The sequence below is a fragment of the Lutjanus erythropterus genome, chromosome 10 (genome assembly GCF_056507025.1).
Source record: "Lutjanus erythropterus isolate fLutEry1 chromosome 10, fLutEry1.hap2, whole genome shotgun sequence".
Lineage (NCBI taxonomy): Eukaryota > Metazoa > Chordata > Actinopteri > Lutjaniformes > Lutjanidae > Lutjanus > Lutjanus erythropterus.
In genome coordinates, this window is record NC_139326.1 from 13221997 (window position 1) to 13238361 (window position 16365).

Here is a 16365-nt window from a genome sequence, read left to right on the forward strand (position 1 = left end):
TAACGTTAGTGCCTTAGTTAGTTACCTTAGGCTGTAAGATAAGTCCAAGCGAAGCAACGAGTCATTGGTGTTAAAATCCATTTCAAGCTGCAAGTCTTTTTTTATTTTGTCAAAGTTACCAAAATTGTGACCTGAGCCCAAGTCATGTGACTCATTTAACACATCTGTAATGTCTGCAAAAACCTTTGCTGACAGGAAGTTTTGTTGTGCTTTTGCAGAGAACAGTACAGACATCATCGGTGATCCGATGGATGGTACTTCAGTCTGGTACTGGAACAACACAGACCTGGTAAGTTTGCTCTGAGAGGAACAAAAGATTTAACATTTGATTATGTTTCCTCTTTGAAAAGTTGTTCTTATTGATCATCCATGTTACAGTATGCCATCTCATCATGCATGTCTGCTCCAGTATACTGTGGTGTGCTTTCACATACCTGCTACAAGAGGCGAGATACAGAGAAAACTGAAACATAAAGTTGGGTTGTGTTTGTCAGTTCAACAGTCTGATAAGCACATTCTTTCCAGTTTGAGGTTACTGTGACACCGCAGGTTGGCTTGTCTTTATCTATCTTCACTGGACCAAAACACTGAGACAGTTATCAGTCACCTCCTCTCAGCCTCTTCAGGACAACAGCTGATATGACATGGATTTCAATAAAGCCCTCTATTGTGTCTGTCACTGCATGCGTGAAGAAGTGTTTCCTTATAATCACGATGTTTCCTGTGTGCAGCCAATGAACGCCACGTGGTCGTCGCTCACAAAGACCGAGTGCTTGAAGTACAAAGGGGAGCTGGTGGGGAAGGCCTGCGACTTTGTCCCAGACATCACCCTCATGTCCTTCATCCTGTTCTTTGGCACCTACACCTGCTCCATGTGTCTGAAGAAGTTCAAGACCAGCCCGTTCTTCCCCACCACTGTGAGTCAGCCTCAGTCAGATTAGTAATCCAACAGGTCATCTATCAAAGGAATGATTTAGGTATCCAAATGTTTAAACAGCTCCTCAGAGACGGGTTTGTGTTTACTTTCATCCAGGTGAGGAAACTCATCAGTGACTTTGCCATCATCCTGGCCATCCTCATCTTCTGTGGAGTTGATGTGCTCGTAGGAGTTGATACTCCCAAACTCATTGTGCCATCTGAATTCAAGGTGAGCCCCTAAAGTGATGTAAAGTTTATGAGCTAACATACACAGTAAAAGACGCAGAAGAGAGTGTTTATCAGAAGCAAGCATCACAGTCCTGAAGACCTTCTGTCCTTCATGTTGAAGCTTATGTCCTCCTTCTTCATAGCCAACAAGTCCTAACCGGGGCTGGTTTGTGCCCCCATTTGGAGGAAACCCCTGGTGGGTTTACCTGGCGTCAGCTCTTCCAGCCCTGCTGGTCACCATCCTGATCTTCATGGACCAACAGATTACTGCTGTGATTGTCAACAGGAAGGAGCATAAACTGAAGGTAAATACGAAATCTTACTCACAAAATATTCATGAAATATTCAGTTAATTGTTCATTTGTGACCCAGGAGATAAAAGGGTCTGGAGTAATTTCATTTGAGTTTTTGTACTAAAGATGAGAGGATTTACATCTCACAACACAACCAAACTTTAGTCCAGGACTCAACTTGCATAATAAATATCTGTAAAATGTTTAAAACTGCATCTTAAACATTGTAGAATTCAACAACAAACATTCTGTTTCTTACCTGATTAACGTCAAGTGAAGATTTCCATGCATTTCCCCCAACATCTGCAGTTGGTGCAGGACACTGGCTACCTTCACACTGTAGTTAAATATTGTCGTCATTCTTCTCACAGGAGTGAGAGATGTTTCATGGCAGTGACTGAACAAAGTTCAGTTCAAAAAGCAACTACACGAGATGTTCAGAGAGTCTCTGCTGAAGCTTGAGTGATGATTTCTTTGATATCAGCGGCATGATTTGTTCCTTTTAAAGATCAGAATCACCAGCAGGACAATCTCCATTAGTGCTTGTTATGTGGCTTTAAGTGCTTAACAGTCCAGGGACTCTTGTGTTTTGGGCTTCGTAATGCACCACACATTTTCAAAGGGAGACTAGTCTGGACTGCAGGCAAGTCGTGTTGTAACACGTGCAGAAAAAGACGTCGCCCCAATGGCAGCATGTGTTGCCCCAAAACCTGTATGTACCTTTCAGCATGAATGGGGGCCTCAACAGATGTGTGTCAGTCCATCTCAGAGGACCTCGGGCCCCTGAGAAGTCGGCAGGGTTTCTGGATGTTGTTGATAGATGGTTTTCTCTGTGCACGGTGGAGTCTTAACTTGCATTTGTAGATGCAGTGATGAACTGTGTTTACCAACAATGTTTTTCCTAAGTTTTCCTGAGCACATGTAGTATCCTTTATACAATTAAGTTGGTTTTTAATGCAGTGCTGCCTGAGGGGTCGAATGTCACGGGAGTTCAATGTTGGTTTTTGGCCTTGCCTCTTACATTCAGAGATTTCTCTGGATTTGCTGAATCTCTTAATGATGCTATGAATAATAGATGGTGAAATCCATAAATTCCTTGCAGTTTTGTGTTGAGAAACGTTCTTGAACTGTTGGACTATTTGTGTACGCAGTTTTTCATGAAGTGACCAACCTCACACCATCCATGCATGTGAATGACTGAGCCTTTCCAGGATGCCCCTTTCATACCCAATCATATTTTATTACTTGTTACCAATTAACCTGTTTGCCTGTAGAATGATTGACACAGGTGTTTGTTAGACTTCTACAACTTCAACAACTCTTTTATTGACCCTCTCTGAATTTTTTTGGAACATGTTGCAGACATCAAATTCAGAATGAATCTATACAAAAAACAAAATTAAATCAGTTTGAACATTAAATATCTTGTCTTTGTACTGTATTCAATTGAATACCAGTCAAAAAGTTTTTGCAGAACATTGCATTCTGTTTTTATTTACTTTTTACACTGCATCCCAACTTTTTTGGAATTGGGGTTGTAATAAATAATCAGCATGTTGTATGATCAGGTTTGCCCGTGTCTGCAGCAGTGTGTACTGTCTTTGCCTGAGCATACACAAACACACACACACGACCTTTGACCTCATGTTTGTTGTCTGTACCAGAAAGGGGCAGGTTACCATCTGGATCTGTTCTGGGTGGCCGTTCTGATGGTGGTTTGCTCCTTCATGGGTCTGCCGTGGTACGTGGCCGCCACCGTCATCTCCATCGCTCACATCGACAGTCTGAAGATGGAGACGGAAACGTCAGCTCCTGGAGAGCAGCCAAAGTTCCTGGGTGTGCGGTAAGGCTGCAACATCTGAGAGCGCAAACCATAAACTGAGCATTTTATTGTTGTTTCAAGTTTTTTCATCTGCATCTGGATCTGCAACAAAATAGAAGCAATGACAATCATGTTGATGGCAGAAATCCTATCTGGGAATATTAGTGTCAGATTCATGAAAACAGATGCATAGCAAATTACATACACTGTTGCTGTAGCACCATCTATAGGTGAGACTCTAACCAATGCTTAAGGTAAGTAATATATCATATCACAAAAGATATGATCATTGAAATAAAGTTGAAGAGGGACTGTTGAAAACTGTTACCAAATAAAATTTAAAGCGTGAGCATATTTCTTTTTAACCAATCCAACCAACCAATGCAGGAAAAAATAATTTAGCTTTTACAAAAACACAGGTTTTAAGTTATGAGCCCATTTTCCTCCACATTTCTCTGAACGTGTTGAGCAGTTTTGAAATGTCCTGCTAACCACCAAACAAACTCACAACCTAGATCAAAAAGACAAAATACTTCTCTTGTCAGATATAATTAACTGAACTGTAATAAGCTGATCTGGCCCGCAAACCTCAAAAACAATAGACAGACAACAGATTCCTGTTGGACTGTTAACCATTAATGGCCAAATAATGCTCGTGTACTAACTCGTGTTAAAAAGCACAGATTAACTGAAGAGGAAACTGGAGGGGTTTACATCATCCCCATTAGTAAATAAATTACATTTATCTCTTGTGTCAACTGTGTTTCTCTCTGCTGTTCATTAGTGACACAGTGGACTGCAACTAAGTGGCATAACTGTTTTACTGTTTTACCTTTTGTGTTCAGTTACAGATGGTAAAGACACTTCGTGATTTCCTTCCTGTTTTTTTTAGGGTTTTTTTTGTAGTGGGGTGGGGGTTGTTTTCATGTCTGTTTGGTGACATCCTCCAGAGTCTTGATGTGTCAGCTGTAAGCTGAACTAACAAACTTTTGCCTTGCAAGACACTGAAACATCCACACCAACTTGAACTTCCTACAAATGTTAGGATTGTCTTTGCTTTGGCTCAACTGAATTAGATCTTAATAATAATAAATAGTAAGATCTGGGAAGTAATACACATCCTCAAGTTATCAGTGGCATTATTTGGGCATTTATGGAACTTTATTCTTGTAGGAAAAAAAAGTTTCAGGTTTGGTTTTCATGATAACTATTTTTTCTTTTGTTTTTTTACAGAGAACAGAGGCTCACTGGTGTGTGTGTGTTCATCCTGACAGGACTGTCTGTATTTATGTCTCCTATTTTAAAGGTAATTAATCAGAGATTGTCTTAAAAAAATGGAAAGATTAAAGTTGAGAGACTGATGGTCTGGCACATACTGGAAATGATCACTAAAACATTGCTTAAAAATTGCTGGACTGTAACAGACCTGCTAATTTACAGATTTAATCAAACACCTAATATCATAACGAAAACAGTCAGGCTGTTATAAGAGTTTAATCTATGAACCACACAAAAGTGCAAGAACTCAAACAGCTTCACAGGACAAAAACGGTTTGATCTGGTAAGAGTGGTCATACTAACCTAACAGACTAAATAAGGATCAATATAAGGTAACAAGCTTCATTTTATTACCGTTTCATTCATGAATGAATGAAATTAAAAATGTTATTATGAAAAGATCTGACTTGTTGTGTTTGCCAATGATGTGAAATGGAAATGAAAACTTTTGCTGTTCAACTGCAAAATTATTGTTCATTATTGTAGTCTGACAAAAAAACGTATTTTCTTCTTTTTCTCTTTTTCTAGATTATGTTATAAAGTTATATTAAAAGGACAAGTGTGCATTATATCTGGTATTTATTCTTGATGCAGCTTTTACTTGAACACTGACCTGAAGTGGCTGCTTTTATTTTCCACATTAGCCTTAAAAGTTACTACATGAAACTTTGTATTTCTAATAATATAATGTCAAAAATACTTAATGCAAAAGTACCACTCATTGTAACTTTGCCTGGAAAAATGTAAACACAGGCTCTGATTTCAAGGAGAATCTGATCTGGTCACAGACATTAACAACAACTGTCCAGAAACAGACAACAGATGTTTGCTTATGTAGGTCATATAGAAGTATCAGTATCAATTTGAGACTGTTTCACAACCTGTTTCATAACTGCTTGTAGCAACCAATTCAAAATGTGCTTAAAATGTGTTTAAGTCAACATTAATGTGCATTTATTTACTTGATTTCTCTGTTTTACCCAGTTTATCCCCATGCCTGTGCTGTATGGAGTCTTCCTATACATGGGAGTCGCCTCTCTCAATGGAGTGCAGGTACAGATTTCTTTATTTATTATAAAATAAAATAAGCAATGTGGAGCGTAGAGCTATTTAACCAAATCTTACTAAACTCCTTTAACTTTTCCTACCTGCCATATGTCATGTTAGTTGTATTTGCAGGTTGAATTTTTAGGGTGACTTCCAAAATTTAAAACTTCTTTATCAAAACAAGAACCAATTCAAGTCAACGACATGCTGTTACTCTGATTTACTGTTACAGGCAGTGCATCCTGTCATGTGTATTTGTACCTTTTATCTATCTGTAGTTTATGGATCGTCTCAAGCTGCTTCTGATGCCGGCGAAGCATCAGCCGGACCTGGTTTATCTGCGACACGTTCCCCTCAGGAAGGTCCACCTCTTCACCTTCATCCAGGTCCTCTGCTTGGCTCTGCTCTGGATCCTCAAGTCCACTGTGGCTGCGATTATCTTCCCTGTCATGGTAAGAGACATTTATCTTAAGATCCAACCAATGATTTGCATTAAGGCTATAATATGTAACATTTCTGCATGCTAGCCATTATTAGCTAGTTGCTATACCATCTGGGAAAAGATGGGACATGTCGGATACATCGGAGAGTGAGGAAGGAATTTGGCGTATGTGACTAAACATTTGAAAAAACCTTAGTATTACCTCGTCCATGAACCTGATTTCTGCCAGAGTCAAGTCAAATAGATTTCCATCAGCTGTGGTGGTTCTTTAAAAGTGAATAAAGCAACTCCCATGATCCCACAGTACTTGTGAAGTCATAAAACTACGTCTTTTGTTACTGTTTTTATGTGAGAGGACCCTGGCAGCAGTACTTACATACTGTAGGTTTGATTCTTGAGGTAAGGATTTTATTTAGGAACTTTCTGCTGCTGTAGTGGCCTTCATCAGCAGGAGTCTGTTCAGTTGCAGATCCATGTAGGTTCATTTTCTGTCACATCAGGGCATATCAGAGGTAACTGTAATGGTGTTTCACATTTTTACAGTTCAGGGTCACAAATGCATCACTCACAGAATTTATTATGCACTTTATTGTACTTGTAACTGTACTTTGTCTTGTTGTTATTGATAGGTAGGAAGCTTTTGCACCATTGAGGATTTATTTATTTATATTCATAACATGTCTTTACTGAAGCATCAGCTCATATGTCTAAAAATGTTGAATACTTGCAGTAATGTTAAAAATTTACAATGCACTGTACTCCAGTGTATTACAGCTTTTTCTACTGTTAAACTATTATATGAGCCAAATATAATTTCCTCCAAATCAACCAGACTCCATAGGCGAAATTAGTCACTGTACCTCACAGAATACGAGAGTTGCAGCTCTATCGCTGCATCGATCAGTTAGTTGTTTGTGTTACTGCGTGGCTTCAGTGTTTCAAAAGGTTAGTTCGGCTTCACCAGAGACGCACAATAACACAAACAAACATCAGCGGTAGAACAACAACTCTCGTATTCTCTGAGGTAAAGTTACTAATTTTGCCAATGGAGTCTGGTCAAGAAAAAGAAAGGGTTAGTTTAATTAGATAACTGTGGTTTCTCATCAGAAAAGTCTGTCTGACAGCAAGGTAAAGCTGCAAAAATATTCCAAATATAGTGTACACTTAAACTGATATTATAGGTAATACACTGATAATGGATAAGTACCTCATACTGTACAGCCCCACTTAAATCCAAACTATCCCTTTAATGTGAAGGGCTTCAAAGACCAAGCTGATTATTTTATTAATTATATCAAATTTAATCAAATCACTGTCAAAAATTGCCCTCCAGTCCACTCTAATCCTCATGTTCTTCCGCTTTTAGATCCTCGCTCTGGTAGCCGTCAGAAAAGCGATGGACTACATGTTCTCCCAGCATGACCTTAGCTTCCTGGACGATGTCATCCCAGAGAAAGACAAGAAGAAGAAAGAGGACGAGAAGAAGAAAAAGAAAAAACGTGGCAGCATAGACAGCGACGCTGAAGACGTAAGAGCTCCGAGTTTACACTTTTAACCCCACTAGAATGCAACCAGCTTGTGTCTTTGGAAAAACAAGCAAATGCCTTATTTTTCTCCAGTTTTTTATAATTTGTTTTAGCCGATAGCCCATTCCCAGCGACCTCCAGTCCTGCTCCCAGCTCCCTGTTTTCTTTCTTTGCAGCAGCATGCACCATTTATCCACAGGCTAACCAATATCCAGGTCTACAGATGTCAGAATCCTTCATGCAACTACTTTCTTTTCGTTATATTTCCCTCAATTTCAGTTGGTCTAAGGTTGTTTCCCCTTTGAGTGAGTGTGAAAGAATCCAGAAATCTTAGAGATATTATAGATAAAAGGTTCAATTGCTACAGTCTTATTTTCAGCGAGTATTCATGCCTTCTCGGTGAACATGATAAATATTCTGCAGATTCTGGTTTGAGTTTTGGCTACTGGAAGCCACTTGTCAGATTTCATGTATTTTCAGTTCTTTGTACTTATTTATTTGACTGACAAGAAGCACAAGCATTTTGTCGTATGAGATTCTTTCATACTTTTGCATTTCTAACATTTTAAGTTCAGTTGTGTTTAGGATGATTTTGCACACGGTGAATCAGACACTCTTCCAGAGTGAGCTAGTCCTAACTCCTGGTGTTTTAGTGTTTGAGTTTTGAGTTTTTAGATGATTGCATAATCTGGAGGCAGAGGTCATCACGGTTCCACTCAGTTCCTATTAATAACCAACACCGAGACCCAAACTGAACTGCATCCAAATTGGACTTGGTCTAATTAGGCTGGAAAGGGTCCCGTTGTATTGTGGCACATCTCCAGTCCGTATACTTAGGACTGTGTACCGGCAAGAATCTGACAATGCAATATGTCATGATTCAACATATTAAAAGCAGAAAAGTTTTGCGAAATATCTAATTTTCTTGCTTAATTTTCTACCAGAAATCCTCCAATGCTATGTTACATTATCAGGAAAGTATAAAGAGGAGTCAGAGATTCAAGATACATCATCACTGCTTGCTAGTTTGTCTTTTTTCTTCAGGTTAGGGAATGAACGTTGACAATGAAGGCTGACACAGGTTTAGTAATTCATGCATGTTCTGATGCTAACTCACCGACACCCCCGGAGGTCGCTTCTCAGGCTGTGTGTTTCCTCTCTCCAACAGTCTGACTATCCTTACAATGAGAATGTTCCCAGCATTAAAATCCCCATGGACATGATGGAGCAGGAGCCCTTCTTAGGTGATAAGGCCTCTGACAGTGAGTAGACCCAAACTACCTGCAGCACCGGAGGAAAGCTTCCTCCTGCTCCTCCTCCTGCTCGACTCCTCTGCTGCGTTTGTCTCTCTGACGACTTCTTCTGCTGCTAAAAGTTGATGCTGTGTCGCCTGTTTATCTTTTACTCACTGCATGATATTAACATTTTATTTCCTCCTTTGACTTGCTCTTTCTTGTCTTCTAAAACATGCATGAATTTAACTTTCTTCTCCTTTTGTTCTTTTCTGTTGGATTATGAGGTCTTCCACCAGTAATATTATTTTTATTTCCCCTTCTGAATTCTTGCTACCTTGGTCTAACCCCTTTTTTCTTCAGTTTTCTTCAGTTTTGGAAGACAACCTACTGACTATGTTGACTGATTAAGCTTCTTTAACACGTGGATACGGTTGTTATTTTAACTTTATGTTAAAGATTTCCACTGCTAGCATGGGAAACTGTGTGCCTTTTGCTGTATATAATTATTAGGGATGCACATTTTGGATTTTTTTCAGCTGATACAATAATTACCTGCTTCTCATGGCTAATACCAGTAAAATAACTGACAACTTCATATTTTTTTGTATTGTAAGAAGTTCATATAACCTTTCTTATATATTAAGATGCCCTCTGAGAAAAAAAGGCTATAATACTCACAGGATTTCTACCTTAGAGAGAAAACAATGCTTTGTATTATTGCTGGTGGATAAGAACCTCATATCTCTAAAAATCAGGTTCTTGAGCTTTTAATCACCTTGACAATCCAATATCTTTCAGGGAACAGAGAAAAGCTTAGAACCATATAAATAACATGCAGATATACAAATGATCATAAAATGTTGCAGTCCAGCAGATTTTGTGACGGCTTTCCTGTTTATGCTGTGTTAGAAAACAATCTTTGTAAACGCACATTAGATTTGTGACCATATTTATGAATACCTGCGGATAAGAAGGCTAAGATGTGATGAGCAAAGATTGTTGATGATGATGAAATATTACAGAGCTCTGACCGAATCAAATCTAACTGACGTCATTATTGTGACAGACAGACATTTCATTTATTTTTTTCTAGTAAAGTATATAAAAAATGTAATTATACTTTAGCTTTAATTGAGCATTTTGCTCAAGAATTTGAATGAAATGTGTCTGATCTGTCAAATCGGGTATTATAACACATTTATTATTGAATGATAAATAACAAATTCCCCATATTTGTTGTGCATCCCTAACAATAATGCTGTCTAGTTTCTAACAACAAACATAAACAGTTAACTACATAGATTAAACCGTTTTTTTACTTCCACAGGAGAGAAGTCCCCTTCATTCCTTGAACGACACACGTCGTGCTGAGCAGCTTCGTTACTATCAGGCCAACTGCTTGTCCAGGTGAGATGTGAGTGTGCGTGTGTGTGAGGGAGTGAAGGGTAGTGTGCAATTCAGAAGCTGACAGCAACAGACCCTCGTAAATGTGCTTACCCAACAGGCCAAATTAAATGGCAAAGAAGGAACGAAACTAAATATAACTGGCATCAAAGGTCGCAAAAAGGTCAGAGGCCGAGCTAACAAGCTAACATATAATGCTAGTCTGAACTTTGAAGGTCATCCGGGCTAATTAACTTACCTATGGCTATACTGCATTTTCTTTGGTGGCTAGCAGAGGCGCCATATTTCAGCTCGAATGTCTTGCTTCTCTCTCTGGACTTTAAACCTGCATAGACTGACCTTTTTGGGCTGTCGGGGGCAGCAGAAAAACTGACACTTCTGCACCTGAAGCTGCTTTTGGTCTAGACAATGCTTGGACCACATCAACAGAGTCTGAGCAAGTACACAAAATCAGGAGAGCAAATCGTTCTGCTTCTGAAGTGCTCCTGGTGGGGCTTTGTCTAGGAGAGATCGAGAGCAAAACTGATCAAAATTTGATTGAGTCTAACTGCTACAGTCTGTACCTGCTCTGCTTGAAACCTGACATAACTTCTGTTACGACTGACAATATAAAAGTAAAATTGACATGATATTAATATTGCTCAGCCAGAAAAACTCTGTGTGCACCTGTGTAACTTGCATGATTACAAGTAATTTTTTGTATTTGACTTCAACTTCATCATCTAACGTCTTTTGAAACTTGTCATCTGGTGCTGAGATTTTCTATTTATTGCAGATTTAAATGTCATTTAGAGAAAAAGATCAAGGGATATTTAGGGAACAGTGAGACACATAACGGTTTAAAACTAACCATGTTGATGTGTCACCATTACTGGATCAAGGCGTGTGTATGTTGCGTGATAAATACACGCTGCGCCTCACTGATAGGAGCTTTAGAGGAGACAATCAGTCTCAAAGAGGCAGAACAAGCCTTGTTTTTTTTGGCCAAATATTTAGAGCGGTGATTGTGATGCTCAAGAAGAGATTATGTTTCTTCATCACGCACACAACCTCTCTTGATGACCAGGATCCACGGGTCATCTGCTCAGGGTTCCTGTATTACCCCAGCTGCTCTGCGATTGTGCTGACGGAAGAGGATTAGAGTTTGGGACAATGTGTGAAAAAACAGCACATCTGTGATGCCAACAAGCAACTTAAGATTTTTTTTTTTTTTAAGTGGTCTTCATCCTTGGAGATCAGGCTGACCGTTTTTGTTCCCGTGGCTGCTGACTAACTGCAAACATATTCAACTGACTGTGGTGGAAGACGTATTCAGGTCTTTTCCTCATGTAAAAGTGGCAATTCCACACTGCAAAAATACTCTGTTACAAATCTTACATGTACAAGACACTCCCCCCCCCCACACACACACACACTCATCCTCATGTTTTAAAATGTCTGATGATTTAATGTCAAAAAAAGAGAATTGGCTTTAATTGATTTCATGTTGGTGCAAAAACAGTTTTAATCTCCTCTCCTGACGGCACTGCTCAATGAGACTGCAACAGGTTGATCTCATGTTTCTTTAAAGACGTCTGGCCTTACAGTGGTGCGGGCACGGGTCCATTAGTGTCAGTGACGTGGGACAGTGCATGACCGCAGTGATACTCTGGTAGTGATGACATTACGCTGCCCTCCCTCCTCCTCTAAAACTAATCCTGTTCCCACTAAGACTGGAGCCAAATTGCTTTGAGCTCAGATGACCTCAGAAAACCATCAAACCACCATCACTGGCTGTGTTTCTGCAGTGCCGTGAGAGACCACAACACAACGCTGAAATGAATAACGATTTTCTCACAATTTATGATTCAACCGCTGCATCAGCTCAATCAATGAGACTAAATGACGGTGCAGTTTAAGAAATGTTTATAGATCTAAATTTTCAATCTAATCTGTGGTGAAGAAGCAGTCATCTGTAGACAACAGTACAGCAAGCACCTGTAAGCACAGGACTCTCTATCCAGCCTACAGCAATAATGTTTCTCTGCAAGTTTGCTCATCTACAAGTACAGAGACATGTCTTAAGTATAGACCAGTTAGCTTAGAAAGAAGGATAGTTAATTGTTGAGTCTCATTCCCAGGATAAATACCGACATTTTGGTTTGGTAAAGTGTCCCTAACGCAGCAAAATAGGGTCTGTGCAGATACAGACACACCTCTACTGCGTCACACGTGATGACTGAAAGAGATTATGTGTATAAGGGTCTATATGTTGTGTTTTAGCAAAAATATTGCCTTTAAGATTACACTAAACCCAGTCCTAACAGTGGATGTATTTGTGTTTCAGCCCTGAGATGAGTCCGCTGAAGTCTGTGCCTCAGATTAGAATAGACATGGACCCAGACGATGATAATTCATTCTACTGGAGGAGCAGAGGATCTGAGACGTCTCTGTAGAGCGCCGCGCCACCACCAGGCGAACCCTGCAGCACCCGCAAGACAACTCTCTCTTTTACTTTCCTTTATTACTTTATTCTTCTTAACTCTGAAATCCTCTTCACCGTTTCAAGACTCCGTTCTGAATAGGTGGCGCAGGAAAAAAAAAAAAGGGAATGCACTTAAGTAAAAAGAAGCAGTCTAACACAATGATACATATCTAATAATTCTCTCCTCACGGTCTCGTCTTGGTATTTTCTCACAGCTCCACGGTAAACAGCTACACTGTTAAATGTAACTCCTTAACTACTCTTCTATGCAACTGATCCCACAGTAAATGCTGCAGCTCTCTCTGACCACGCATGGAACAGCCTCCCTGCTCTTTTTATATAAATATATATAAATATCATCTGTCTGATTGTTTTTATATAAATTGAATTACTCTAATAACATTTTCCTGTAGCAGGAAAATTATGTTTTTATAGCTCTACCTCTTGTTTTAGATCAATTGCTTATTATGAACAAATGCAACATGTTGATTTTTGACGCAGCATGGGGTTTTGATATTTTCTCTCTGTCCTCTTGTAGAGTTGAGATGATTCAAGAGATTCACTGTATTATAGCGTGTGAAGGAAATGTGTGCAAATAGATCTTTTAAGGTAATTAACAGTTAATTAATGCATATTTGTATGTGCAGATGAGGTAAATATTTTTATTATCACTTTTTTTGATGCAGTTTTGATTGCTTCACCTTCTCTTTCTAATTCACGTGTTCACTTCAAAGCTTTTGTTACTTGTTTAAATTAAATCATACATTTCTTTATCTTTTTTGTTTTTTTTAATGATTATGTTTTGTGTATGCTGGTAACCTTTTCTCGTGTCCTTTATTTTTGTTTCTTTGTGAGTAGGAAACAGTTCAGCGATACATAATCATCCGATTTTCCTCAGCCAAACTTAAACTCTAACTAGGAGTGCATATCATATAATTGCTTGTGCTGCACAAACTACTTTACCTAAGTGGCTTATAAAAGATCGATCCAGACTGAAATTCTTATGGTAACGATACGACAAACGAAAAGGGAATCAAATCCATGTAAGCTCCACGCAGCGGGATAACTTCAGTCCTCGGCAGGTTTATTTCTTTTTGTCTCAGCTGCTGTTGGAATTACCTGATGTGAAAATAGGACCACATGTTTCTTTTTGTTTTATACATCGAACTATTTGGATTTTTTTCATGTCTGTCTTAATATAAAACTCACATGCCCTTCACATAACCACGCAATTTAAATATATGGGGGACAAAATCCAGTTATTTTTTGCAAAAATGCTGAACATAATGAGACAAGACCAGGGTGCAGCCACAGTGCCCTTGCAAAATTGTGTTTAAGGGGAACCTGTTTGGTGGAACATTTGCATGTAGGGAGGCGGGCCCTAGCATTAAAATAGTTAAGGCCCTGGTCACACATATGCGAATGCAGAGGCGTGGCCAAGGTGAATAACCAAGTCTTTGCTATTGGTTGAGGCTGTGACTCTGCTCTCTCAAAGTTATCCAAAGTTGACACAAAGAAAGGACGCAAATTCACGCATGTGTGGCCACGGCATAATTCTTTGCAAAAGAGAAGGTAACAGCTTGATGGCTTGTTTGCGTTTGTACCGTTAGCGGCTAGGTTAGGGCGAAGGTAACCTGCCATTTTCAGTGCCTTGGTTGCTAGCTTGGAAGTTGTTGTTGTACCATGTAATGACTGGAACTTTTAAACATTAACACGCAGATAGCAGGAGTGGGGTAATACCAACTGAAACAGAGTTGTGTTTAGAGATGAACACCAGACCCGCAAAAGGTCTTATCACTGCAACACAAGCCGTGATCTTTCTCTAACCATGTGATTTTTGTACCCAAAGTTAAGCAGATCTTTACTACAGAACTAGTTTGTACATTGTGCACAACAAAGAAAAAATGGATAGAAATCTTGCGATAGTTTTGCAAATCTTGGGTTCCCTCCTAGACACAACACTGGAATTGTTGACTAAAAAAAAGGGGTTATTCTAGCAGCCTGCGAGTTCATTGCTGGTGATGTTTCCCTTGTGGTAAATAAAACCATAGACCAGGACACATCCCTCTGACACAGCGCAGCAAAAACTCCATCAGTTTGGAGGATACACACTTCATTTGTCCAACTCAGTCTGCTGAAGCCTTTAAAAGATCGTTGGGATACATTTTTTGGGCAGGATTGTAAATTTTGTCCCCCATCTTTTACAGTGTAGTCACATAAGGATGGTTCTGTTGTCAGTGACCAACGAGTCTCTCAGTGTACATACCGTATGTGTGAGCATGTGAGTGTTACGTTAAGCCAGACTTCCATAACTCATCCATAAAACAAAACATCCACAGTTGTTTTTAGGACTTAATCTGCTAAAACGAGGCAGAAGATGTACAAACTTCATATTTCTGCTGCACATCAGTCTTCACAGAGTCCACTGACACATACAGAAAGAATTGAGCCTCTCAGATCAGACAACACGACCAGTATTACCTACAGTATAACAAGCCAGAATGGCCTCTTAAGCATTGTTTGTCATGACAGTATCCCCCACGTTATCTCTAAAGGGCACACTGAAGCACTTTCTCGCTTGGATTTTAAGGTCTAAGTGGGTCACGGATTTGTTTTTAAGCTGGAAGTCCTCTCTGTCTTCACCACCACTGTAGAAATAATAAATCTAAACTGTGTGATAAATGAGCCACCTTCCTCCGCTGAGAATCATGTACATACAGCGGAGACACCTCGGCTCACACCAAAATGCAACGAGTCACTTTGTACCATCGCTGTCGTTGTGTCCAATTTGTCTGTTTCAGTTCATCAGCCGAAGTAACGATGTCATTTATTCTCCACATCAGTGTTTGTAACCGTCAACAGCAGAGAGTGGAAACAAGTGTGACTTAATGTCTGAGACATACTGTGTGTGGAGGTGTTAGTTTCAAGTGTGTCGTACTGTGTAAGCATGTCGGACAAAAATCTGCAACCTGAAATGGAAAAAAAAAAAACCTGTTAATTTTAGCGTACAGAATACTGATACGTTTTTATTTGATTAACTTTTTGTGACTTTTTAGAACAGGTGAAATGGTTTATTTTAGAATTTATATTTTTCAAATGAAATGTATATTGAAAATAAACAGAATGATCAAACGGTGATGGTGTGCTGCTTTTCATTTTGAGTGCAAAAACCCAACGGTAATTGTAAAGTTAGGGAAGACCGGGTACATTTGTAACATTTTCTTCCACTCCCAGGCTACTTGAAATATACTTTTCATACTTTGAAATAAGAAAATATACATGTACACTAATTAATTAGCACAGGTATTCTAATAGTGGAATATCACTGACATAAAATAAATATTACATTTAAATTTAATGAAATATATGAAATATGTTCATTTCTAACAGAAGTATGTTCTCTAGCACTGATCCATTCAATCTTGCAGTCATGATAAAATCTAGTGTGCTACCTAGCAACGCCTATATTAGTGTAGGTTGTTGATTTTAAAATACAGATAAAATTGATTGAAGTTTAAATCTGCAGTCATCCACATCTACTGTATAACCAAAAATAACTTTAATACTTCAAAATCCTTTTTTTGTTGAAAAACAAAGGCTTATCCCAGTTTTGATCTTATTTGGTATATGGTGTTTACATGGACCATGAAAAACCTGATGCGCAATTCTTGATCCTAATCTTTTATATCACTTCTTGTTCTCAGAAGT

At 39.0% G+C, this 16365-nt stretch overlaps 1 protein-coding gene across 7 annotated transcripts in view; it reads left to right on the plus strand.

Annotated features, from left to right (window-relative positions):
- slc4a4a (solute carrier family 4 member 4a) overlaps positions 1-13328 on the plus strand; it is a 63737-nt gene extending 50409 nt beyond the window's left edge. For 4 of the 7 annotated variants that reach the window (XM_084728248.1, XM_084728251.1, XM_084728252.1 and 1 more), the window contains 11 exons: positions 219-289; positions 732-917; positions 1034-1147; positions 1290-1451; positions 3104-3282; positions 4495-4567; positions 5524-5592; positions 5865-6038; positions 7395-7556; positions 10117-10196; positions 12520-13328. In XM_084728248.1, coding sequence (XP_084584374.1) covers positions 219-289; positions 732-917; positions 1034-1147; positions 1290-1451; positions 3104-3282; positions 4495-4567; positions 5524-5592; positions 5865-6038; positions 7395-7556; positions 10117-10196; positions 12520-12628 — 1379 coding nt within the window. In that variant the 3' untranslated portion in view covers positions 12629-13328. Of the gene's footprint in view, positions 1-218; positions 290-731; positions 918-1033; positions 1148-1289; positions 1452-3103; positions 3283-4494; positions 4568-5523; positions 5593-5864; positions 6039-7394; positions 7557-8722; positions 8817-10116; positions 10197-12519 lie in introns of all 7 variants that reach the window. The other 3 variants (XM_084728250.1, XM_084728253.1, XM_084728254.1) reach the window with 1 other exon arrangement.
- Positions 13329-16365: the final 3037 nt, after the last annotated feature.